The 27,426-nt window shown below is 47.7% G+C and overlaps 1 protein-coding gene across 1 annotated transcript in view; it reads left to right on the plus strand.

Moving 5' to 3' along the window:
* Positions 1–526: 526 nt before the first annotated feature.
* The window catches only part of LOC130549981 (protocadherin Fat 4-like), a gene marked incomplete at its 5' end in the record, with an annotated part of 60,494 nt that continues 33,594 nt past the window's right edge, over positions 527–27,426 (plus strand). The window contains 5 exons of the mRNA XM_057327311.1: positions 527–658; positions 7,821–8,082; positions 8,166–8,516; positions 10,235–11,157; positions 26,906–27,077. Coding sequence (XP_057183294.1) covers positions 527–658; positions 7,821–8,082; positions 8,166–8,516; positions 10,235–11,157; positions 26,906–27,077 — 1,840 coding nt within the window. The remainder of the gene's footprint in view (positions 659–7,820; positions 8,083–8,165; positions 8,517–10,234; positions 11,158–26,905; positions 27,078–27,426) is intronic.

The raw sequence follows: 27,426 nt of genomic DNA on the forward strand, positions 1-27,426 counted from the left end.
ATGTCTAAACATTCTTGAATCAAGAAGCATTTTCTTGATGAGCAAACTGACCTAAGAAAATAAGTCTTGTTTGTAGTCAAAAAATATGAAATTTCAGTGAATTTGTGCTTAAAACAAGCAAAAAAATCTGCCAATGGGGTAAGAAAAATAATCTTGAAATAAGGTTGACCTTTTTCTTAGTCACTCAATTCAAGATTATTTTTCTTACCCCATTGGCAGATTTTTTTGCTTGTTTTAAGCACAAATTCACTGAAATTTCATATTTTTTTACTACAAACAAGACTTATTTTCTTAGGTCAGTTTGCTCATCAAGAAAATGCTTCTTGATTCAAGAATGTTTAGACATTTTTACTCGAAAACAAGAAAAAAAGACTAAGTAAGAAAGTCATTTTTTGCAGTGTTGTTGTCTCAGTTATATCTCTCGATGACAACACAGATGCTGACTGCACATGTGGCTAATGAGAGTGAAGAATCTGACAACATTCAGTGACAGTGGGATCTCTCTCTCTCTCTCTCTCTCTCTCAGGTTGAGATCACCCTACAGGACGTGAATGACAATCCTCCAGTGTTTCCTACAGACTCTCTGGACGTCATCATCCAGGAGAACATCAGTGATGGCTTCAGGATAATGCAGTTAACAGCCACTGATGCGGACGAGGTAAACATTCCCTCCGGAATACAGAACACAAGACATCTTTGTCAGAAAACACACCAAGGTTTATACATGCGCTCAGCACACCGACAGATCCGTTCCCGCCACATGAACAGCGTCAGATGTTGATTGATATACATCTGTAATGGCGCTAGCAGAAGTGTGGGCGGAGTTTCTTTAGCTCCGCCTCCAGACACATTGACGCACCCAGAGCTGACGATACGCAACGTTTGAGGTGTTTTTGCAGCGCTAGATTGATTTTAATCAAGCAGAAAGAAAGGCAGCAGTCTAGAGAACTGATGTTCTGTGACAATATTCAGACTTTAGAAATGAAACTCTTAGTTCAGCGTTCGGCTTTTTCCTGCACATCGAGGTCACCTGACACACGGAACGCTAAATATGTAGATTGATGACGTTGTGTTGGCAGCCGTACGGTCGCTGGAGTTCATGTTACATCACTGGATTCAGTCTAAAGTATTAAAGGTCTCTGTCTGTGACAGCTCAGACAGAAAGACGACATTAAACCCAGCGCTGAGAGAAATCCAACTCTCTGTGTGTCTGTACAGTATCTTTTTTCACTTCTCCAGCGCTGAGAATAAAATCACAATCATATAATCATAATGTATCATCATTTATTTAACCCTGACACAGATTACAGCACACAAACTTTTATACACAGAAAAAATGTTTCTTGCTCCCCAGCTAACAATTTTTGGTTAGTTTTTAGTTCCCCGAACGTTATTTTCTAAGGTTCGTTTTTGGTTCTCCAGGAAAGTTTTCTTTGCGGAAATTGAACGTTAAAAACCAACGGGTTTAGGGAACATTTCCCTAACGTTATAGAAACCATGAAAGTAATGTTTTATTTATGTAAAGATAACAAACCTTAAAAAAAACTTTCTGGGAACCAGAAACTAACGTTAGCCTAAAATATTTTTCTCGGGTCCGTTTGCCCTCACTAACTTACACGTCAGTTATGAGTACATCCATGCTGTGTTTTTATCCATCGCTTATCTCATCTAATTAAAATAAGTAAAATACATCATCCCACACAATATGAAATCAACGCATTAGATTCTTCTTTTTCATTACTGAAGTCATTTTCGATTTAAACAGCACTGTATATCATTTCTAATAAAACCACACTGTGTTTACCTCAGCATCAGACATTATAGATATTGAAATAAAATAACCAATGACTTCAACACAATACACATGATTTAAAGCAGATTTTTTTTTGACAGAAGAATAAACATTTAATTATCTTCAGGCTAACAATATTCTTGTCTCACCACAGAAGTATAGTGCGACTTTAGTTATAACAATCAAAAGCCCTGAGTTTCAGTCCTTTCATCACGGTGTGTTGATTTAGATGTGTCAAATCAATCGAAAATCACGAAAATATAAGTTTAGTCTCAAATCTGTAAGTTTTTAAATAAAAAATAAAAATAAATAAACCGCTAAACTAATGTGTTAGTCGGTGAGGTAAAATGAAATGACCGTTAATTTTTAAATGACGGGAGTGCGCGGCAGAGCGGAGAATGCACGTGCTCGAGCGCACTAAAGAAATACAAATCCATTTATGATTGTATTTAGCTTAAATAGTTTATTATTTTCAGCCTTTAAAGGGCACATTTATTAATTTTATTTGGTCAGTATAACATGTGTTAATGTGATCTTAATTTCTGTATTGCACATGTCACTGACGTTTACCAGTTTTGACAATTTTTACCATTAAAAAATAGCCAAAAAAGAACCATCAGGGAGTTATTTTCTTGTTATTTTCTGGTTGCAAAAAAATAACCAATAAACAACCATCAGGGAATGTTATTTTCTGGTTATTTAAAAAAAAAAACATCCTGCAACGTTCTTAGAACGTTATTTTTTGGTTCCCCAAAAATGACCAAAGGGAACCAAAATTCTAATGTTAGGGGAACGTTCTGTGTTTGCTGGGTCTGAGATGACACTAATGTCACCAAAATACTACCTGGAAATCATGACCTATGACAATACACTCATTGCAATTATATTTTCAAAAACTTTATATTAACATTGACAATTATTGATATACTTTTATTTTACTACTTTATGTAATGTGTAATTATTAGGAATAATTGAGATATTACAGAAGAATTTTGCTGCTGTGTTTTTAAAAGGCAAACGCCTTGGTTACGGATGTAACGTCTTGGTTACGGATGTAACCTCGGTTCGCTGATGGAGGGAACGAGACGTTGTGTCAAACCGACAGAATGAGGTTTGTCTTGAGAACCTATCATCTTCTGAGTATTTAGAAAAGGCCAATGAAAATTGGCGAATGAAATTTGCATGCCGGGCTCCTCCCAGGATGTCCGGGTATAAGAGGGAAGCAGGCGTGCTAATTCATTCACATGTTGGTCTGAGGAGACTAAAGCATCCTCCCCCAACCGCTGGGGTGGGCGGCCAGTGTTGTGGCATGAGGGACACAAAGTCTCGTTCCCTCCATCAGGGAACCGAGGTTACATCCGTAACCAAGACGTTCCCTTTCTGTCGGTCTCTCGACGTTGTGTCGAACCGACAGAATGGGGTTCCTATGGAAAACGCCACAGCACTGAGCCACATCACAATCTCTGCGGAGCGACGTTGACTGGCCTGGGCGAGTCAGACAAACACGCTAACGCGAAATTATGACCCTCCAGTGGAGAGGAAGGGGGACCCAGAGCTTTACACAAAGTTGGGAAGCCCCTGTCACCGGCCGTCACGGGCGGAGGCCTAGTTCTCTAAATGGCGAGAAGCCACCCGGCACCGTACGGGCCACTGGGTAAGCATTATTCCCCCCCGGGGCCACTAGCTACCGTAGGGAGGAATTAGTGGAGACACCACATGGTCTCGCCAACAGCGGAGAACTCATGGAAAATGTGCGGACTAAGGAGTTAACCGCAAGGTGGGAGTCCACCTAGGGAGGTCATGGGTTGCCGAGGTGGGAACCATTCATGAGGATACATCAGACGGAACCGCCCACGGAGGGGGGGTTACCACGTCTGAAGCACTAGGTCCGGTTAGAGCTATGTGGCAGAAAACTCAACTGTTCCCCGGCCTAAGGGGCAGGGCTGCTCTGCCAGGAAGGTACTTAGTGATGGATGGAATGCCTGTTCTTTACCCAGTGGGGAAAGAAGGGAGGCGTAATAGCCGCTGATCCCCCTAGAGGAAGGGGGAAGGGCTTTTGCAGGCGTACTTCCTACTGGCTGCCGGTCCTACACGTTGCCCTGCAGGACGCGGGCTGACACCGGTTTCGTGCATAGGTATTAGAACCTCGCGGAGTTGTTGGGCATAGCCCAACCCGCAGCTCTGCAGATGTCTGCCAGAGAGGCGCCCTGAGCCAGTGCCCATGAGGAGTGTGCCTCACTCTCAACAGGCAGGGGCGATTTTGAGATCGGTATGTCATAACGACGGCATCCACGATCCAGTGCGCCAGCCTCTGTTTGGAGACAGCCCTCCCTCTGCTGACCTCCAAAACAGACAAAGAGCTGCTCAGAGCTTCTGAAGCTCTGTGTGCGGTCCAAGTAGAGGCGCAGTGCGTGTACTGGACACAACACGGAAGGGGTTGGGTCTTCCTCCCCGGTGGGGAGCGCCTGCAGGTTCACCACCTGGTCTCTCGGGAGAGTGGTGGGAACTTTGGGCACGTAGCTGGGACGGGGTCTCAGGATAACATGAGAATCCCCGGGCCCAAGTTCTAGGCAATCTGTGAACACGGAGGGTGCTTGCAGGTCCCCTACCCTCTTGGAGGTGAGCGCCATCAGGAGAGTCGTCTTTATCGAGAGGTGAGAAAGAGCGGCAGCTCCGAGAGGCTCGAAGGGGGCGGGGCCTCTTGAGGCCCGCCACCTAGGTCGCAAGAGGGTACGGAGCGTGGATGAGGCGGTCGCCTTCTCGCGCCCCTTAGGAACCTAATGACCAGGTTGTGCTGTCCCAGAGGCTTCCCAGCAACTGGGTCGTGATGAGCGGCCGTAGCGGCTACATACACTCCCAGTGTGGAGGGGGGAGAGGTTACTCCCCAGTCTCTTTTGAGGAAGGGACAGCCCGTTCCCGATCGAGCAACTCCGTGGGTCTTCTCGCCGAGAAGAGCACCAGGACGAGAAGAGGCACCACTTATGGGTGTGTAGCCGCCTAGTGGCCGAGGCCCTAGCCTGAGTGATGTCCCAACCAGACAGGGGGTGGGCCACTCAGGATCTCCTCATCCCGTCCAGACATGGAGGAGCCAGGGTTCTGCCTGGGATGCCGTAACGTGCCCCTTCCCCTGGGAAACCAGGTCCTTCGCCAGGGGGAGCGGCCAGGGGGGAGTTGTTGTCAAGAGCCTTAGCTCCGAGAACCAAGTCCTGGTTAGGCCAATGGGGCGTAACTAGTACACTTGATGCTCCTTTTCCCTGGCCTTGCACAAGACCTGTGCAATGAGGCTCACTGGGGGAAGGCGTACTTCCGCTTGTCCCGCGGCCAGCTGTGCGCAAGGGCATCCGTGCCGAGGGGTGCCTCGGTCAGGGAGTACCAAAGCGGACAATGAGTGGAGTCCGGGGAGGCAAACAGGTCCACCTGCGCCTGGCCGAACTGCTTCCAATGAGCCGGACTGTGCGGGGATGGAGTCGCTACTCTCCGCGAGGCGTCGACTGACGAGAGAGCGCATCGGCTGTCTGGTTCAGGACGCCTGGGATGTGTGTAGCTAGCAGGGAACTGGTCACCTGCTGACTCCAGAGGAGGAGGCGCCGGGCGAGTCGTGTTAGCTGCCGTGAGCGAATGCCACCCTGACGATTGATATACGCCACGGCAGCTGTGCTGTCCGGACCAGCACGTGCTTGTCCTGCACGAGAGGTAGTAGCCTCCTCAGTGCAAGTAGCACAGCCAACAACTCAAGGCAGTAGATATGCCAACGCAGGCGGGGGCCCGTCCACCGCCCCGACACTGCGTGCCCATTGCACACGGTACCCCAACCCTGCAGGGAGGCATCCCTAAGGGGACCCTTGTCCGCAGAAGGTCATGGGAGACCAGGGGGTCAGGGTGCGTCGGCAGAAAAGCGTGATGACCATACGCCTGCTGCCTGTGTGCCACGCTCTCCAAGGAACCTGACTCTGTAGCCAGTGTTTGGAGCAGTCGCATGTGCATCGTCCCGAGGGGGGGACCCCCGCCGAGGATGCCATGTATCCCAGGAGCCTCTGAAATAGTTTCAGGGGGACCGCTGACTACCCGAAAGCTTCAGGCAGTTCAACACTGACTGGGTGCGCTCTGTAGTCAGTCGCGCTGTCATGGGGACAGAGTCGAGTTCCATACCGAGAAGGAGGATGCTCTGCACCGGGGAGAGCTTGCTCTTTTCTCAGTTGACCTGTAGCCCCAACCGATCTAGGTGCCCCCCTCCTCGATGAGTGTGTTGCACCCATGAGAACAGCGGGACAAGCCACGCTGGAGAAATTTGCTCTTTTAGAAAGGAAATTAGCTCGAACACCTCCAGAACTGCCGAGACGCCCAGGGGAGAGTCACTGCAGGAAGGGACCATCCGCTGCACCACGTCGTAGATTCCAGCAGAAAAATGATCACCAAAGATCATAGAGAAGCTCATCAGATGCGTAGGCTCTGAAGAACAAAAGGTGAATGAAGGAGCACGCCGGCTTCCCTCTTATACCCGGATATCCGGGGAGGAGTCCGGCATGCAAATTTCATTCGCCAATTTTCATTGGCCTTTTCTAAATACTCAGATGATAGGTTCTCAAGACAAACCCCAATTTGTCGGTACGACACAATGTCGAGAGACCGACAGAAAGGGAACTCTGGGCATGATGGTCAGGAATTGTGGGGTTTCTTCGACTTGGCCACTAACAGCATGTCTAAATCCCGTCCAGAGTTATTCCTGTAGAGCTTTTTGTGTCACATCTGTACAGAAAAGCTAAAGCTAAGAGTCAGAGAGCAGGGCCGGATCAGTCTCACATTAAAGCATATACGTGTGATAAAGACAATGTTTGCCAAATGCTACAGCTGAATGATCCCATAATGATCAGAGAGAGAGAGAGAGAGAGAGACTGAAGTCACTGAGAAACTCTTAAAGCACACTGAGGAGTTTTTCTGTAGGGTTTAGCTCCTCTCTGAATGTCTTGAGTGACTTTCCGTATGTTTCGTTCAGTCTGTGTTTTCATTGGCTGTTGGACGGGCCCCGCCTCCCTCGGGCAGTTCAACTCCAGCGCTCTTTAGTATGAATCACGTGAAGGCTTGAGGTCTGAGAAGTCCATCACAGTGTTTAGTGGCTCTCGGGCGGAAGAGGGGGCGGGTCCAGGTGGCTGATGAGAAATCCAGAGGTCTGCTGCACTGATCAATGACAGAAGATTAATACTCGCCCCTTTGTCCCTCTTTTCCAGCACACCAGACTAAAGGAACTAGGAGCTTTTCTGAGAAAGACAAACAGAGATCAATGTTAAAGCATTATAAAGTACATGTGAGGAGACTGATAGAACTCTGTATGTGTGTGCGTGTGTGTGTGTGTGCACCTGGTAAACCCTACGGTATGGCGACAAAATGTCCCCACAAAGATGGCAATATCCAAAATCCTTGTCCTTGTGGGGACATATTTTTTTTGTGCATGATGTGTGTGTGTGTTTGTGTGTGTGTTTGAATGTGTGTGTGTGAGGTGTGTGTGTTTGAATGTGTGTGCGTGATGTGTGTGTGTAGTCCTATTGTGTTGTGATCTGTCAGCAGTGTTGGACTGTCACTGCACTATCAGATGTTGTTCAGTGCTGTCACATGATCTCTTCACTCACTTTATACAGGAGCCAGTTGAAAGAGCCCTGCAGAGCTGTCTCACTCTCTCTCAGCCCGTCTCACCTCCTCCTCACACATGTGAAGTTGTGTGTTGTGTGTCTTTCTTCACTGGTGTTGTGTGTCAGCTGCAGACTGGTCTCTGACCTCAGAAACTCAACACCAGTTTGGAAATGAAATACTTTGCACTTTCACTAATTGCCAGCACAGGAACCTGACATCACTTTTTGAAACAAATCTAAGTTGTGTGTCTACATTTTGCTGATAAAAGTAAAGTGAGTGTCCAGCACATGTGTGTTCAGAGCTCTTGTATATAATTCACAATAAACAGGTTAAATGCAAATGTGGTTTTCATGTTCACTTTAAAGCTGGAGAAGAGAATTACAGCAGTGTGATGTGTGTTCAGGGTCCGAATGCTCTGGTGACCTATGCCATCATCAGCGGAGCGGACGACAGCTTCCACATCGATCCTGAGTCCGGGGATCTGATCGCCACCAAGCGTCTGGACAGAGAGCGTCGCTCCAAGTATTCGCTGCTGGTGCGGGCGGATGACGGGCAGCAGTCATCTGATGTGCGAGTCAACATCACCGTCAGCGATGTCAACGATCACACACCCAAGTTTTCCCGCTCCGTGTATTCCTTCGACATCCCAGAGGACACAGCTCCAGGTACTATAAGACATGAACTTCACACATCAGGATCTGTGGGCTGTTGACACAAACTCATCAGGTTTCTGTTGTTGTTCATTCAGGCTCTGTCGTGGCCGCTATCTTGGCCAGCGATTCAGACTCCGGGCTGAACGGTGAGGTGACGTACTCTATAGAGGAGGATGATGAAGACAGCACCTTCCTCCTGAACCCTGTGACTGGCGTGTTTAACGTCACCCGTCCTCTGGACCATGAGTCTCAGCAGTTCTATATCCTGACGGTTCAGGCTCAGGACGGCGGAGGTCTCTTCAGCTTCGTCCGGGTCTACTTCAACATTCTGGACATCAATGACAATCCGCCCATCTTCAACAGCTCCGTATACAGCACCTCCGTCCTGGAGACTTTAAACCCGGGCACGTCTGTGCTCACAGTGAGCGCCAGAGACGCAGATGATGGTATGACACACAACACACAGCTCCACACATCATCCAGTCATTGAAATGACTATATCACACATGAAAACCAGATGAAAAGACCCACACAAACATCCGTGCTGATTGACTTGAAATTCTGAAAAAGAAAATCAAATCATTGTGTCATTATTTTCATGCCATTTGAAAACCTGGGAATCTAAAGACATTTTAAAGGGGTCATATGACACGGCTAAAATGAATATTATGGTTTGTTTCAGATGTGATGTAATGTGTAAACAGGACTTAAGGTTAAAAACACTGTATTTTCCACACACCGTGCATGTTTGTATCTCCTCTTTGCTCCACCTCTCTGAAACGCGCGGATGTTTTACAAAGCTCATGGCTCTGAAAAGCGAGGTGTGCTGTGATTGGCCAGTTCACCAGTGCGTAGTGATTGGTGGAACACTGCAAGCGTGTGACGGAAATGTGACGCCTCTGACCATATTTGGAACATCAGGTTCCTCTTCAGTCGTACTGACAGGTACGCCCACCTTACTTGCGTCTACATTTGGGCGGTCTTAGTCAAATCAGACCACCAACTGATGTAGATTTGTGGGGGTGTGGCTACACGAGGTGTTTCAGGCAGGTCTGGGTGAGCGTTCGCTTTTACATAGAACGCATCTTTTGTTCCCACACTTTCATTTCTGCAATTTTACACGTCTAATACATGCATGAGCGACTTATAACACACCAAAGACACAGAACAACACCTGTTCGTGTCATATGAGCCCTTTAAAATGGAGGCCTGGAGAATGTCAGCTTCAATATAACCGCTTCTAGTTTTAGTCCCAAATGATTTCATTGACTACATCTGTGAATCAGAACCTCTGAATGTAAAGACCTAAACATGTTTTCATTTGAACTACCGAAACGATGTCATCAGAATAATGGCACAATGCAAAAGCCCCTCATGGTCCTGAAAACAGACGTTATTTATTCATTCTCAATAAACTGTCATGTGTTCTTGTTGAGGTGAAATGTGGGTAAAGCTTCAGTCTTGTTTCGGTTTCCTCTGGTCCATGTGTTTGTTCCTGCAGTCCCACATCTACTGATATGAGAGCGGACACATTTCCTGACCTCTGTGTGTTTAGATTGTGACATGTTTTGTAAACAGGACGTGTGTGGGAAGGTGTTCCACATGAGTGACAGCAGTGTGAATGCTCAACTAGAGCTGAGATCACATCTACACATCACCTGCATCACAAAAACACACATGATCACCACCCACACTGTCATCTACAGTAACGTACAGGAGATCTCTGTATTCCTTTAGAACGGCTGAATAACACACAATCTAGATTCAGATGACTTCTCTTTAACATCTCCATCATTTCTCCTAGACATCTGTGACGTCAAATGAAGATTTTTGACATTATCTTCTGTTTATTTGACCTCTACAGTCTACATTATACACCTCCAAACTCAGTTATGCTTCCTTTCTATTACTATTTCTATTTCTCATGAGCAATGTTAGGAGATTTACAGGCTTAAAATACAACTAAGAACAAAATCAAACTCTACAGATTTGAGTATTTATGTTCATGATGTCATTGGTTCTGTAAGGTGATTGATAGATTATACAGATGAACTGCTCTTGCTTTTATATCATAATCCTTTAAAATCGACCTGCAGTATGTTTCTGAGTAAATGACATCAGAGGTCAAACGATTTGTTAATGGAACATGTCTGTGGTTTTTCAGGTCTGAACGCAGAGTTACATTACGCCATTGCATCAGGCGACCCGCAGTCCCAGTTTTCCATAACTGACCTTGGCGTCCTGCAGACCAGGAAGTCTTTGGATCGAGAGACACAGTCGTTCTACAACCTGGTTATCACCGTCAATGACCTGGCTCCGCCCCCCATGACACGCTTCACCAGTACCGCTCAGGTGTCCATCATACTGCTGGACGTCAACGACTGCCCGCCCACCTTCATCTCTCAGAAGATGGCGTATGTTCAGGAGAATACTCCAGTGGACACCGTGGTGTTTAGCGCTCGGGCCACCGACGCAGACAGCGGGCCCAACAGTTATGTGGAATATTCTCTGAAGGGCACGTTCGGACACAAGTTTAGCATGGGGAACATCAATGGTGAGGTGATGTTAGTGGGAGAACTGGACCGTGAGGAGATGTCAAACTACACACTGACGCTTGTGGCCACAGATAAAGGTGAACCTCCTCTCTCCTCCAGCATGGAGATCACAATGATCGTGCTGGACGTGAACGATAACACGCCCGGCTTCTCTCAAAACATCTACGACATGGAGATCGAGGAGAACACGCTCACCGGAACAGACGTGCTCCAGGTGTTTGCCAGCGACGCAGATGAGGGAACCAATGGCCAGATTCGCTTTTCCATTGCGGCTGGGAACATCAATTCAGATTTTCGGATTGACTCTGTGACGGGAGTTATTTCAGTGGCCAAACCTCTCGATCGGGAAATGCGGGCGTTGTATTCTCTGGTGGTGCAGGCGGCAGACCGCGGCAGCAGTCCCCGCACGGATCGATCTACCGTCAACATTGTGCTTTTGGACGTGAACGACTGTTTGCCAACGTTCGAGCAGTCACCCTACACCATCACTGTCCAGGAGAACTTAGGGAACCTGCCCAGAAACATCTTACAGGCAAGTACACAAAACACATCAAGGCCCGCTTTCACAGACATGGCTTAACTATAGCCAGGACTAGGTATGCAGCGATTACCGAGGTTTACTATTAACCGCGCTTAAAAACCTCACGGTTAATTAATCGTAAAGGCTCCGTTACACCGCATGTTTCTGTTGCACGGAACGGAAACGTTGCAACTTGCACAAACAAAGTTACACCAGCACTGCACCATCTAAAGAGTTGTGTTTATCAGAGACACGGAGACCACAACACACACTAGATTAACATGGCAGAGAGACCAAACAGCCAGTCTTACAGTACATTCACCATCAGGGCTGTAGCGGTGACGGTTGGGCTTTCAGTGCAACGTAAACAAACAAAGCGGCATTAAGTTAATGGAGTCGCACACCGGACGAGAAGCGTCGCGTCGAGGACGGCTCACAGGATGAGTACATTCTGTATGCGCAAGCTCAAATTCAACGTCTATTCCTGACGCAAGTTGAACCAATTGAACTTATTTGGTGTTATTATTTAGAGAATGGGCTCTATATCACGTTGATAAATCCATTATAGTTTGCTGTAAACAAAAACAGTGGGGAAATAAAAAGCATGTGATCCGTGCGCGCTAGCTCTTAAAGGGACAGCAGCATAATACATATATCTGTTTTAATGCTCATCAAACAACAAAAAACAAAGACAAAACACACTCACTGCTCCTGACTGATCAACTTTATATTTCAGTATACTGTGAAGACTATGAAGTGTTATTTTACATTTGACTCCTTTATTCAGTTTCTGTACCTAATAACGTCTTGGTTACGGATGTAACCTCGGTTCCCTGATGGAGGGAACGAGACGTTGTGTCGAACCGACAGAATGGGGTTTGTCTTGAGAACCTATCATCTTCTGAGTATTTAGAAAAGGCCAATGAAAATTGGCGAATGAAATTTGCATGCTGGGCTCCTCCCCGGATGTCCGGGTATAAGAGGGAAGCCGGCGTGCTCATTCATTCACCTTTGGTCTGAGGAGCCTAAAGCATCCTCCCCCGACCGCTGGGGTGGGCGGCCAGTGTTGTGGCATGAGGGACACAACGTCTCGTTCCCTCCATCAGGGAACCGAGGTTACATCCGTAACCAAGACGTTCCCTTTCTGTCGGTCTCTCGACGTTGTGTCGAACCGACAGAATGGGGTTCCTCTTGAGAACCTATCATCTTCTGAGTATTTAGAAAAGGCCAATGAAAATTGGCGAATGAAATTTGCATGCCGGGCTCCTCCCCGGATGTCCGGGTATAAGAGGGAAGCCGGCGTGCTCATTCATTCACCTTTTGTTCTTCAGAGCCTACGCATCTGGTGAGCTTCTCTACGATCTGGGTGATCATTCTTTCTGCTGGAATCTACGACGTGGACAGCGGACGGTCCCTTCCTGCAGTGACTCTCCCCTGGGCGTCTCGGCAGTTCCGGAGGTGTTCGAGCAAATTTCCTTTTCTAAAAGAGCAAATTTCTCCAGCGTGGCTTGTCCCGCTGTTCTCATGGGTGCAACACACTCATCGAGGAGGGGGACGGACACAATGCCTGCTTCCAGTACGCTGGGGCAGACGTTGTGGATACGTCCTGCCCGCACTGCGGGCGGTGACGATTCAGACGTTGCGTCACAGGTGGCTGTGTTCCCACGGGACTCAGCCACCACCTCGTTTGCTCCCCGTTCCGTGGCGGCAGGACTACGGCCCTGCCGTCCGCTATGGCAAGCAGCGAGGGTGAGATGAGGATTACTGTGAGCGATAATCCGCCAGCCACGGCTCACGGACCGTTCACACCTCGTTTCGCTCGTCTGACCGTTCCCCAAAAAGACGGTCCGCCGTCTTATTCCTCAATCACGTATTCGGACACGATGCGTGATGATGAGAGGTCTCTTGCAGCATCGGGGGGTGACGTACTGCCATCCGACTCCGACGATTCCTCGGGCTCCCTCCCTCGGGGGGTCGAGCCCAGGAAAAAGCGGATGTCGAGATGTCGGCCATGCTTTCCCGGGCCGCCGTGAGTGTTGGGTTGCAGTGCCCGCACTGCCTCTCCCGGCACTCGCGGCTGGCTACATGGCGCCTCGGGTTTGAGCGCGGCTCCAAGCCGCGCCCGCCCCCAGTGCCGTGTTTACCGGAAGTGCATGAGGAACTTAGTAAGACCTGGAACGCCCCTTTCCGGCACGTTTCACGTCAAACAAAGTTCCGTCACCCTCTCTTCCCTCGAGGTTGAGACAGCTGGAGGATGCGTCGGTGTCCCCAGGTGGAGTTGCCGCCGCGGTGCACTCGTGCCCGTAGGTGGCGGCCACCTGGGGGGGCTCGACCTAGACTCCCGTCCAAAGCATGTGGTGTCTCGGCATCTCTGGTGTCGAGAGCTTACATTGCGGCGGACCAAGCTGCCTCCTCTCTCCACGCTATGGCTCCTGCCAGGCCAGGGCGTTGAGAGAGCTCCACGAGGGTAAGACCGACCCAGCGCTTATGCAGGAACTCCGCGCCGCCACCGACCTCGCTCTACGGGCGACCAAGGTGACCACGCGGGCCCTGGGTCGGACGATGTCCACACTTGTGGTCCATGAGAAACTCCTCTGGCCGATACTTGCGCAGATGAGTAACGCTGAGAAGGTCCGCTTTCTCGACGTACCCGTCTCGCAAGGGGGGGCTGGTTGGTGTTACTGTCGAGCCGCAGCGGCCCCGCTCACCCCCCGCCCGTCGGGGGGGGCGCGAGACCCGCACGCGGCCTCCCCGGAGGGTTCTCGACAGTAAGAAGCAGTCCTCCGTGCCGCAACTCGGCCGCCTCGGCCGTCGAGTCCCGTGCACTGTCTGCTTCCCAGCAGCCCTGGTCCTCTTCGACGCCCTCCAGCTCTGGCCCCCCCCACTCAGGCGGCCCCCCCTGGAGGAGACAGCGAAGAGGAGACCATCGCCCCATCAGCAGCCGCGGCGAAGCGGCCGTCATGGGAAGACCTCAGGGGGATCGAGGCTACCATTGGGCCCGACCCCAGCCACATCGCTGGGAAGTCGGATAGGGACGGATCCTGCCCCGTCTCTCCATCTGCTGGCCCCCTCCGGGGGGCTAGCGCCCACTTACTCTCAAAAAAGGAGAGTTTCCTCTCTCTCTGGGTTACCACAGCCGCTCTCACCCTCTGCACGACGGTGAACGGCAAACTCGACGTTGCGTCATGGCGAAGCGCAATGTCGAGTATAAACACCAGCCCTCAGCACTCTCAGTCAGACAGTGCGTTGAGCTGCGCAGTCGCCAGGCAGGAAAAACAGCAGAGCCGATCTCCTCCCCGGGGGACCTCCCCCGGCAAGGAATCCGTACTGCTAGCCATCGAACCACCCCCCGGGGGGACGATGAAAAAGATCGTACCTTTAGTCCCCGTCTCATTTCTGGGAGCCTGTCCGGCTTCCCAGACTGTCAGGCTGGCTAGGGAAGACGATCCGTCTCGGCTACGCGATCCAGTCGCCTCACGCCCGCCAAGTTCAGCATCCGATATACCTCAGTCAGAGGCTAGGATGTTCCCGTACTTCGGGCCGAGGTCGCCACCCTTCTGGTGAAGGGAGTGATCGAGCCCGTCTCACCAGCCGAGATGTTCAACGGGTTTTACAGCCTGTACTTCATTGTCCCCAAGAAAGGCGGGGGGTTGCGCCCTATCTTGGGTCTGTGTGTTCTGAACAGGCACCTACACAATAGCTGCCTTTCAGGTTGATCACGCAGAAGCGCATCCTGACGTCCGTCAGGTGTCAGGACTGGTTCATGGCAATCGACCTGAAGGACGCGTACTTCATGTCTCGATCCTCCCTCGACATCGGCCGTTCCGACGGTTCGTGTTCGAGGGACGGGCATATCAGTACAGGGTCCTCCCCTTCGGTCTGTCCCTGTCTCCACGAGTCTTTACGAAGGTCGTGGAAGCCGCCCTCCTTCCCCTTAGGGAAGGAGGTGTGCGGGTACTAAACTATCTCGACGACTGGCTCAGTTTGGCGCACTCTCGAGATCTGTTGTGTACACACAGGGACCTGGTGCTCCGGCACCTAGATCGGTGGGGCTACAGGTCAACTGAGAAGAGCAAGCTCTCCCCGGTGCAGAGCGTCCTCTTTCTCGGTATGGAACTCGACTCTGTCCTCATGAGCGGCCCCGCTCACCCCCCGCGGGGGGCGCGAGACCCGCGACGAGGAAGCCCGCACCCACGCGGCCTCCCAGAGGCAGTGCGACTGACTACAGAGCGCACCCGATCAGTGTTGAACTGCCTGAAGCTTTCAGACAGTCAGCGGTCCCCCTGAAACAATTTCAGAGGCTCCTGGGATACATGGCATCCTCGGCGGGGGTGGTCCCCCTCGGGTCGATGCACATACGACCGCTCCAACACTGGCTGCAGAGTCAAGTTCCTTGGAGAGCGTGGCACACCGGCAGCAGGCGTATGGTCACACGCTTTTCTGCCGACACACCCTAACCCCCTGGTCTCCATGACCTTCTTGCGGACAGGGGTCCCCTTTGGGATGCCTCCCTGCAAGGTTGGGGTGCCGTGTGCAACGGGCAAGCAGTGTCGGGGCGGTGGACGGGCCCCCGCCTGCGTTGGCATTTCAACTGCCTAGAGTTGTTGGTTGTGCTACTTGCATTGAGGAGGCTACTACCTCTCGTGCAGGGAAGCACGTGCTGGTCCGGTCGGACAGCACAGCTGCTGTGGCGTATTCTTTCACTCACAGCAGCTAACATGACTCGCCCGACGCCTCCTCCTCTGGAGTCAGCAGGTGATCAGCTCCCTGCGAGCCACACACATCCCAGGCGTCCTGAACCAGACAGCCGATGCGCTCTCTCGTCAGTCGACGCCTCGCGGAGAGTGGCGACTCCCTCCCCGCGCAGCCGGCTCATTTGGGGCAGTTCGGCCAGGCACAGGTGGTCCTGTTGCCTCCCCGGACTCCACCCATTGTCCGCTTTGGTACTCCCTGTCCGAGGTACCCTCGGCACGGATGCCCTTGCGCACAGCTGGCCGCGGGACAAGCGGAAGTACGCTTCCCCCCAGTGAGCCTCATTGCACAGGGCCTGTGCAAGGCCAGGGAAGAGGAGCATCAAGTGGTACTAGTTACGCCCCTTCGGCCTAACCAGGACTTGGTTCTCGGAGCTGAGGCTCTGACAACAACTCCCCCCTGGCCGCTCCCCCTGGCGGACAGCTTCCCCAGGGGAAGGGGCACGTTACGGCATCCCAGGCAAAACCTGGTCTCCATGTCTGGACGGGACGAGGAGATCCTGAGTGACCCACCCCCGGTCCGGTTGGGACGTCACTCAGGCTAGGGCTTCGGCCACTGGGCGGCTATACGCCCATAGGTGGCGCCTCTTCTCGTCCTGGTGCTCTTCTCGGCGAGAAGACCCGCGGAGTTGCTCGGTCGGGTACGAGCTGTCCCGTCCTCAAGAGAGACGGGGGAGTAACCTCTCCCCCTCCACACTGGGAATGTATGTAGCCGCTACGGCCGCTCATCATGACCCAAGTGCTGGGTAGCCTCTGGGACAGCACGACCTGGTCATTAGGTTCCTAAGGGGCGCGAGAGGGTGACCACCTTACCCGCGCTCCGTACCCTCTTGCGACCTAGGTGGCGGGCCTCAAGAGGCCCCGCCCCCTTCGAGCCTCTCGGGGTTGCCGCTCTTTCTCAGTCTTGATAAAGACGGCTTTCCGCATGGCGCTCACCTCCAAGAGGGTAGGGGATCTACAAGCACCCTCCGTGTCCACAGATTGCCTAGAACTCGGGGCCGGGATTCTCACGTTATCTTGAGACCCCGCCCCGGCTACGTGCCCAAGGTTCCCACCACTCTCCCGAGAGACCAGGTGGTGAACCTGCAGGCGCTCCCCACCGGGGAGGAAGACCCAACCTATCCGTGTCGTGTCCAGTACGCGCACGGCGCCTCTACTTGGACCGCACGCAGAGCCCAGAAGCTCTGAGCAGCTCTTTGTCTGTTTCGGAGGTCAGCAGGAGGGCTGTCTCCAAACAGAGGCTGGCGCACTGGATCGTGGATGCCCTCGTTAGGGCATACCGATCTCAATTCGCCCCTGCCCGTTGGGAGTGAGGCACACCCCTCATGGGCACTGGCTCAGGGCGCCTCTCTGGCAGACATCTGCAGAGCTGCGGGTTGGGCTATGCCCAACAACTCCGTGAGGTTCTAATACCTACGCGCGGAACCGGTGTCAGCCCGCATCCTGGCAAGGTGTGGGACCGGCAGCCGGTAGGGCATACGCCTGCGGAAGCCCTTCCCCCTCCGGGGGGAGCAGTGGCGATCCCGCCTCACTTCTTTCCCCTCGGGTAAAGAACAGGCATTCCATCCATCACTAAGCACCCTTCCAGGGGACAGGCTGGGCAGAGCAGCCCTGCCCCTTTAGGCCGGGGAACAGTTGAGTTATCTCCCACATAGCTCTAACCGGACCTAGTGCTCCAGACGTGGTAACCCCCCCTCCGTGGGCTGTTCCGTCTGATGTATCCTCATGAATGGTTCCCACCTTGGCAACCCATGACCTCCCCAGGTGGACTCCCACCTTGCGGTTAACTCCTGCAGTCCGCACATTCCTCCCATGAGTTCTCCCCTGATGGTGAGACCATGTGGTGTCTCCACTAATTCCTCCCTACGGTAGGTAGTGGCCTCTGCAGCGTTTTTCCCCCCCAGGGGGGAATAATGCTTACCCAGTGGCCCGTACGGTGCCGGGCGGCTTCTCGCCATTTAGAGAATCAGGCCTCCGCCCGTGACGGCCGGCGTTAGGGGGCTTCCCAACTTTTTGTGGAAAGCTCTGGGTCCCCCTTCCTCTCCACTGGAAGGTCATAATTTCGCGTTAGCGTGTTCGTCTGACTCGCCCAGGCCAGTCAACGTCGCTCCGCAGAGATTGTGACGCGGCTCAGTGCTGTGGCGTTTTCCATAGGAACCCCATTCTGTCGGTTCGACACAACGTCGAGAGACCGACAGAAAGGGAACGTCTTGGTTACGGATGTAACCTCGGTTCCCTGATGGAGGGAACGAGACGTTGTGTCCCTCATGCCACAACACTGGCCGCCCACCCCAGCGGTCGGGGGAGGATGCTTTAGGCTCCTCAGACCAAAGGTGAATGAATGGAATGAACGGCTTCCCTCTTATACCCGGACATCCGGGGAGGAGCCCGGCATGCAAATTTCATTCGCCAATTTTCATTGGCCTTTTCTAAATACTCAGAAGATGATAGGTTCTCAAGACAAACCCCATTCTGTCGGTTTGACACAACGTCGAGAGACCGACAGAAAGGGAACCACAGTTAGACCAACCTGAAACACCTAAAAAGCACTGTTCATTTCATTTGTGTGTTTGCTTTATTACATTTATTTGTGCTATTGCTTGTAATTTGATCATTTGTTCTAATTTTATTACTAACTAATTGACTATTATTAGAGTTGGGCTAATAGTTTATTGGTATTATGAGCTTATTTATTAAGATTGCGGTTAAGGTAAAAAAACTAACTAATAACTAGACATTATTATTTATTTATTACTTTTTGTGGCAGGCAAGTAAATTTTTTGTCAGGGCCAGTAAAAATTTAGAAATTAATGTAGACATAATAATCGTCATAATCGTGCAACCGTGATTATTCCTCAGACTATAATCGTACCAACAAAATCTATAATCGTTGCATCTCTAGCCAGGACTAAACCTTAGTTGAATTAGGATATTTATCTCGCTTTTATAAAAATGCCTTAGAAGAATACATAACTGGTGTGCATCTCGAGACAAAACACTGGCACTGAGATATTTTAAGATATTTCTGGACAAGTTATATTCAGTTAAAACGGGTCAAAGGTTACTCTGAGTCTGGGACTAGCCTTAAGCCTTGTCTGTGAAACCGGCCCAAATGCCTTAGTCTATTATGAATACTTTACACATTCAATAAAACCTATTATTACGCGGCTCGTTGGAATGCTTGAATCTGATTGGCCAGTCACGACATTTGCAGGTTTGTTATTCCCAGTTATTACACGGCTCATTTGAATGATTGATTCTGATTGGCCAGTCGGGACATTCCAAGGGTTGTTATTTTCAAATAACAACCGCTCAAAACTAATAACACCTGTAACCCGGATGCTGCAAATCATTTTGAGAGGGGCAGTTTAATATTACACAAAAATGAATGATAAATATGTCTTTTAATAACATATGACATTATATTTACAAATGATTAAACCAATTTGCCTGTTTGTGACGTTTGAACGTCGTTTCTTACTTTAAAACTGAAACTAGACGGCTTTTCCTCACGGAGGGTCTGCATTTGGTAAAAATGAGCTAATAAAATATTTCAAATTCACATTTCATGTCCAGTTTTTTCTCATGTAGCAAGTAGGCGTGTAATAAGTGGGATCATGTACAAGCAGCCGGCTGTTATCGAGAAATAACCCTTCAGTGAGACACAAGATCACGTCCTGATCACACTGTCGGGGATTATTTCTGCCATAACAACCGGCTGCCTGGACATTATCCCTTACTTGATAATGCCATAATTAAACAAAAAAATGAGGACTGTGAGACAATTAGGAAATAAATTTATAGCTGAATTTGCCATTATGAACCAAAACCAAAACAAACCGTGAAGTGACTCGTACAGACTTTTGACATCACCTGTCACTTGTGAAAAGGTGTAAAGTTTAATGCAATGACTACATGACTTAATAAAGGTGATCTCACCAGCATCAGTGTCTCTGTGTCAGGGTCAGGGGTCAGCAGGCAGTATGGAGCTGAATGCAGGTCTGAAAATACTTTACACAAACTCTCATGAGAAACAGAAAGACAAATGAGAAGATAACATTTGAAAATTGTGTCACACTCGTCATTGACTGTCATTGCTTTTTTCTCACACTAGAATCACAAAGTTTGTGTATTTTTGAAAACCTTTATTCTGTTCGGCTTGTCTGTGAGAATGATCTTTTGACTCCAGTTTGCAGATTTGCTCTGTTCTACATTTTGTCACTTTGGAATTATAAGGTTCCATCTGACATTGTTTGTCAAAATTGAGCTATTTACATATTTTTATTCTGTGACGACTCATTTACATCATGTGTTGTTTTTTCTTTACGGTGTGTACATTTTGGGAATTTTTCGGAAAACGAAAAGGTTGTATCTACAAAGTCAAATGGAATGCAAAAACTTTAAAGCTCAATATCTCAGAACTGCTCGGAATGCAGATAGAACCTTATTATACCAATGTAGCAGTGGTGTAGAGTATTGGAGTAAATGTACTTAGTTACTGTACTTAAGTATCTTTTTGGCTACTTTGTAGTTGTACTGAGTATTAAAGATATCAGCAACTTTTACTCTCTACTTGACTACATTTTTGAACAAGTATATGTACTCTTTACTCCACTACATGTGTAATGACTAATGCAGTTACACATTACATTTTGCATGGCACCTATCACACTTTTTTTGCAGCAGTTTATTTTTGCTACAGAAGAATTAATATGGCCATTTACAGGGCATTGCAGGTACTATAATCTTGTGGATTTTGCCCTAACTTACTAAAACTTGTCAACATGGCTTCTTTATGTGAATACGAGTGCAGTATCAGGTAGATGTCAATCGCTGGCAGATTATATGTGAAATGAGGACATGACTGCAGCTGGCGATGAGGCCAAACCAGCATGTCCAGTGCAAAAAGGCCTTGACTTTTAATTTTACTTAACATTATTTTATTTATTCATTATATTGAAGAGACCTTTTTGAAGGAGTTTGGTTTACTTATGAGCACTTGAGCTTAAATGAGACTTGGGTGTTTGTAATGACGTAGGTTATGGTGTCGACCATGATTTGTTGCAATTTTGAGGTGTTCAGTCTTATTATGATTTAAGAAAATAAATGCGATTGCTCTCCTCACGTATCCACTGTTTCTTGTTTTTCACTGACATGTCTCTTAAGTGTTGAGGACTAGTGCTGCTTTGAGCCTACATTCAGTATGAGTAAAATACTCAAGTACTGTTCAAATCAGATACTCAAAGACTTTTACTGAAGTCGTTTTGGAATTGGTGACTTGTAACTTGTAATGGAGTAATAAATACTGCAAGGTATCTGTACTTTTACTTAAGTATGGTTCCCTTTCTGTCGGTGTCTCGACGTTGTGTCGAACCGACAGATGGGGTTCGTCCCTGAGAACCAATCGCTTCCGACTACTTAGAAAAGGCCAATGAAAATTGGCGAATGAAATTTGCATGCCGGACTCCGCCCCCGGAAATCCGGGTATAAAAGGGAGACGGCGTGCTTCATTCATTCACCTTTTGTTCTTCGGAGCCTTCGCTTATGAAGATCAACTCTCGCTACTACTTAGCAACTCCAGATTGCCGGTTCTACGACGTGGTGCAGCGGACGGTCCCTTCCTGCGGCGACTTCCCCTGGGCGTCTCGGCGGTTCCAGAGGTGTTCGAGCTAGCAGACGGTGCTACACCTTGCGACGGAGTCTCCCCTGTCGCAAGGTGTAAGTAAAATAGGGTCAGCTCGAGTCTTGCGGGCATCAGGCAAGACCGGTGGCCGGTAGGGTGTATGCCTATGACAGTACCCCCCCCTTCTTCTAGGGGGGTCGGTGTACTAACTAGCCTCCCTTTTTCCCCCATTGGGTGAAGAACAGGCACTCCATCCATCACTAAAGCAAGCACCTCCTGCGGGCGGGCTGGGCAGAGCAGCCCTGCCCCTTAGGCTGGGTACCAACTGAGTTATCCACAACATAGCTCTAACCGGACCTAGTGCTACCAGACGTTGCAACCCCCCAGCAGGGCGGTTCCGTCTGATGTATCCTCATGCTGGTTCCCACCTTGGTAACCCATGACCTTCCTTAGGTGGACCTCCACCTCGCGGTTAACTCCTTCAGTCCGCACATTCTTCCCATGAGCTCTCCCTTAACGGTGAGACCATGTTGGTATCTCCACTAGTCTCCTCCCTGCGGTAGGAAGTGGTCTCTGTAGCGCATCCCCCACTTGAGGAAGTAGCACTTACCCAGTGGCCTTACGGTTCCGGGCGGCTTCTCGCTGTTAGAGAAACAAGGCCGCCGCCTGTGAGGCCGAAGGCAGGGACCTTCCCACCTTTCAAGAAAGCTCTGGGACCCCCTACCTACCCACTGGTAGGTTACAATTTCGCGGTAGCACTCACGGCTGACAAGCCCAGGCCAGTCACCGTCGCTTCGCTAGAGATTGTGACAGGGCACAGTGTTGTGGCGTTTTCCATAGGAACCCCATCTGTCGGCTCGACACAACGTCGAGAGACCGACAGAAAGGGAACGTCTCGGTTACGGATGTAACCTCAGTTCCCTGATGGAGGGAACGAGACGTTGTGTCCTCCTTGCCACAACACGTGCTGTCCACTGCAACAGTCGTGAGAGGTCTCAGGCTCCTCAGAACAAAGGTGAATGAATGAGGCACGCCGTCTCCCTTTTATACCCGGATTTCCGGGGGCGGAGTCTGGCATGCAAATTTCATTCGCCAATTTTCATTGGCCTTTTCTAAGTAGTCGGAAACGATTGGTTCTCAGGGACGAACCCCATCTGTCGGTTTGACACAACGTCTCGTTCACTCCATCAGGGAACTGAGGTTACATCCGTAACCGAGACGTTTTCAGGTACTCTTTACACCTCTGCAATGTAGTGATTTGGCTATAAGAATGTTGTGTGTTTGTGTTGTGTGTTTGAGTTGTTTGTGTTTTACAGTTTTTTACGATTGTTTACACACTAAAATAAAAATTTCCACACAATTTGCAAAATTCTACTCCAATGAGCAAAACACCTCCACAGATTTGCACAACATTACACACAATGTCTGCTTCACCCTTTTTGCAAAACATTACACACAGTGATTTGTAAAACTCTACACACATTTTCACACCTTAGACACAGATAAGGATTGTGAGGTTACTTCCTTGTCATTACAAAGCCCCGGATTGCCAATGACCACACTAATGAAACGAATTGGATAATCACATCCACCAGGTGTGGAAGCACACATGTGCTAATTTGAAAACGCAGCACTCAGCTGTGCTATAAAAGGCAGCAGGTGAGTTCACCTGTCTTCAACAAAAATGGAAGGAGCTAGATGAAGAAGAAGAAGAAGAGGGAGAAATGTAATTGGACACAGGGCAATCACCAATGTGCCAGGGCAGCGAGGGGGTAACATCACCCTTTGCGCTGCTATTACACAAAATGGGGTCCTCCACCACCATGCAAATCTGGGACCCTATAATGCAAATCTAATACTTGCATTTCTTGACAGATTGCACGAGATTGTCACAGCATTAAACCAAGTGGACCAGATGCGGTACATTGTCGTTTGGGACAATGTCTCATTCCATCGGGCTGCTCTGGTCCACAATTGGTTCCACGAGCACCCTGAATTTGAAGTCTTATACCTTCCCCCATACTCCCCCTTCCTGAATCCAATAGAAGAGTTTTTTTCAGCATGGCGGTGGAAGGTATACGACCTGCGGCCCTATGACCGTTTGCCCCTCATTCAGGCCATGGAGCAGGCCTGTGATCATATCGAAGCAGCTTCTGTGCAGGGGTGGATTCGTCACACGAGGCGATTCTTCCAACAGTGCCTTGCCAATCAAGACATAGCCTGTGATGTGGATGAAATCTTATGGCCTGATCCAGCCAGACGGAGAGATGATGAATAGTTACAGTATTCTTGTTGCTTTTACAGTAGTTTTTCTTCAGAGTCAAAGTGTATGTACTTCATGCAGTAATTTTTATTTGTCTACAGATTTTATTTGTTTCATTGATTTCATTGTTGGTTGATTACTGTAACTGATTATGGTAAGAAATACTGTAAGTATTGAAATAAATACTTGAAATATTCAGTCTGCAGCATCAGTGTTGTGCAGTGCTTGGTAAGTTTATAGTAGGCCAATTTGTGTACATTCTCCCTATATCTCAAACTAATCATGAAGAATGTTGTGGGTTTGTCACTTTTTTTCATCTAAATTATCCCTTACATAACAACGTGTGGCCAAAAATCTAGCACATGCTATTTCCTAAAATTAGTTTTGTACAAATGTGTTTTTTATTTATCACAGCAGTGTGAAACTGGCTGCAATAGTGTCTGATCATTGAGGACTGTGTTGGTTAAATGAAAACTAATAGCATTTTCACAAATATGTGTATATGTTTTGACTGAAGGGTGTCTATTTTGCAAACAATCTAGGAATTATGCAAATTGAGTGTGGTGTTTGGATAATTGTGCTTATATTGTGAAAAAAAGAACCCGGTTTTCAAAATTGCGTGTAAACAATTGAAAAAAACTGTAAATGTTTGTGTTTTTTATGTTTTGTGTTGTGTTGTTTGAGTTGTTGTTTGTGTTTCAAGATGTTTGTGTTTGTTGTTTGAGTTGTTGTTTGTGTTTACAAGTATGTTGTTGTGTTGTGTGTTGTGAGTTGTTTGTGTTTCAAGATGTTTGTGTTGTGTTTGAGTTGTTTGTGTTTTAAGATGTTTGTGTGTTGTGTGTTTGAGTTGTTTGTGTTTTAAGATGTTTGTGTGTTGTGTGTTTGAGTTGTTTGTGTTTTAAGATGTTTGTGTGTTTGAGTTGTTTGTGTTTCAAGATGTTTGTGGTGTGTTTGAGTTGTTGTTTGTGTTTCAAGATGTTTGTGTTGTGTGTTTGAGTTGTTTGTGTTTTAAGGTTGTGTTGTTGTTTGTGTTTCAAGATGTTTGTGTTGTGTTTTAGTTGTTGTTTGTGTTTTAAGATGTTTGTGTGTTGTGTGTTTGAGTTGTTTGTGTTTCAAGATGTTTGTGTTGTGTTTGAGTTGTTTGTGTTTTAAGATGTTTGTGTGTTGTGTGTTTGGTTGTTGTTTGTGTTTCAAGATGTTTGTGTTGTGTGTTTGAGTTGTTGTGTGTTTTAAGGTTGTGTTGTTGTTTGTGTTTCAAGATGTTTGTGTTGTGTTTTAGTTGTTGTTTGTGTTTTAAGATGTTTGTGTGTTGTGTGTTTGAGTTGTTTGTGTTTTAAGGTTGTGTTGTTGTTTGTGTTTCAAGATGTTTGTGTTGTGTTTGAGTTGTTGTTTGTGTTTTAANTTGTGGGTTTGTCACTTTTTTTCATCTAAATTATCCCTTACATAACAACGTGTGGCCAAAAATCTAGCACATGCTATTTCCTAAAATTAGTTTTGTACAAATGTGTTTTTTATTTATCACAGCAGTGTGAAACTGGCTGCAATAGTGTCTGATCATTGAGGACTGTGTTGGTTAAATGAAAACTAATAGCATTTTCACAAATATGTGTATATGTTTTGACTGAAGGGTGTATGTTTTGACTGAAGTGTGTCATTTTGCAAACAATCTAGGAATTATGCAAATTGAGTGTGGTGTTTGGATAATTGTGCTTATATTGTGAAAAAAAGAACCCGGTTTTCAAAATTGCGTGTAAACAATTGAAAAAAACTGTAATGTGTTGGTGTTGATTGTTTGTGTTTAGTGTTTGTGTTGGTGAGTTGTTGTTTGTGTTTAAGTTTTGGTTGTGAGTGTTTCAAGATGTTTGTGTTCGTTGTGTGTCGGGAGTTGTGTGTTGAGTGTGTGTTGATGTTAGTGTGTTGGGTTATGTAGTTGTGTTGTTGTGTTGAGTTGTGTTGTTGTGCTGAGTTGAAGTGTACTGTGTGTTGGGTTATGCTGAGTTGTGTTGAGTTGTGTTGTTGTGCTGAGTTGTGTTGTTGTGTTGCGTTGTGTTGTTGTGCTGAGTTGAAGTGTACTGTGTGTTGTGTTGTGTTGAGTTGTTGTGTTGTGTTGTGTTGTTGTGTTGAGTTAGTGTTTGTGTTGTGTGTTTAGTTGTTGTTTGTGTTTCAAGATGTTTGTGTTGTGTTTGAGTTGTTGTTTGTGTTTAGATGTTTGTGTTGTGTGTTTGAGTTGTTTGTGTTTCAAGATGTTTGTGTTGTGTTTGAGTTGTTTGTGTTTTAAGATGTTTGTGTGTTGTGTGTTTGAGTTGTTTGTGTTTTAAGATGTTTGTGTGTTGTGTGTTTGAGTTGTTTGTGTTTTAAGATGTTTGTGTGTTTGAGTTGTTTGTGTTTCAAGATGTTTGTGGTGTGTTTGAGTTGTTGTTTGTGTTTCAAGATGTTTGTGTTGTGTGTTTGAGTTGTTTGTGTTTTAAGGTTGTGTTGTTGTTTGTGTTTCAAGATGTTTGTGTTGTGTTTTAGTTGTTGTTTGTGTTTTAAGATGTTTGTGTGTTGTGTGTTTGAGTTGTTTGTGTTTCAAGATGTTTGTGTTGTGTTTGAGTTGTTTGTGTTTTAAGATGTTTGTGTGTTGTGTGTTTGGTTGTTGTTTGTGTTTCAAGATGTTTGTGTTGTGTGTTTGAGTTGTTTGTGTTTTAAGGTTGTGTTGTTGTTTGTGTTTCAAGATGTTTGTGTTGTGTTTTAGTTGTTGTTTGTGTTTTAAGATGTTTGTGTGTTGTGTGTTTGAGTTGTTTGTGTTTTAAGGTTGTGTTGTTGTTTGTGTTTCAAGATGTTTGTGTTGTGTTTGAGTTGTTGTTTGTGTTTTAAGGTTGTGTTGTTGTTTGTGTTTCAAGATGTTTGTGTTGTGTTTGAGTTGTTTGTGTTTCAAGATGTTTGTGTTGTGTTTGAGTTGTTGTTTGTGTTTTAAGGTTGTGTTGTTGTTTGTGTTTCAAGATGTTTGTGTTGTGTTTTAGTTGTTGTTTGTGTTTTAAGATGTTTGTGTGTTGTGTGTTTGAGTTGTTTGTGTTTCAAGATGTTTGTGTTGTGTTTGAGTTGTTGTTTGTGTTTTAAGGTGGTTGTGTTGTGTGTTGTCAGGTGGTGGCCGGTGATGATGATCTGGGCAGTAACGGTCAGGTGAGCTACGCTCTAAGCAGTGAGAATGATGCAGCGTTCAGCCTCACGTCCAGCGGTCAGCTGAGTCTCATTCAAACTCTGGACCGTGAGACACAAGACAAGTACACACTCATCATCACAGCTCATGATTCAGGTAACAACAACTGAATTCTACTCTACATACAGCACGTGATGACTGAATGAACATACGTGGGTCGCACAATCACACACAGAACACAGCTTGTGTTCAGATCTTCTCTCGTCTGGTCCTCCTTACATTCTCATTATTGTCTTTTTATTTACAGCAGTTTTAGGGGAGAAATGCTTGTCATGAAAATATTGTCACAGTTCTTGTGTCGCACAAGTGAACAGACAGAAATGATGTAGTTGAGTTGTTGGATGTGATGTGATGTGTGTTGTTTGGAGGGTCATTCTCTCTGTGGTTCCTGTGAGGTCACGTGACTGCTGTAATGACCTTATAGGGTTTATAGAGAGGTGGAGGT

The sequence above is a fragment of the Triplophysa rosa genome, unplaced genomic scaffold (genome assembly GCF_024868665.1).
Source record: "Triplophysa rosa unplaced genomic scaffold, Trosa_1v2 scaffold204_ERROPOS660750+, whole genome shotgun sequence".
NCBI classification, from domain to species: domain Eukaryota; kingdom Metazoa; phylum Chordata; class Actinopteri; order Cypriniformes; family Nemacheilidae; genus Triplophysa; species Triplophysa rosa.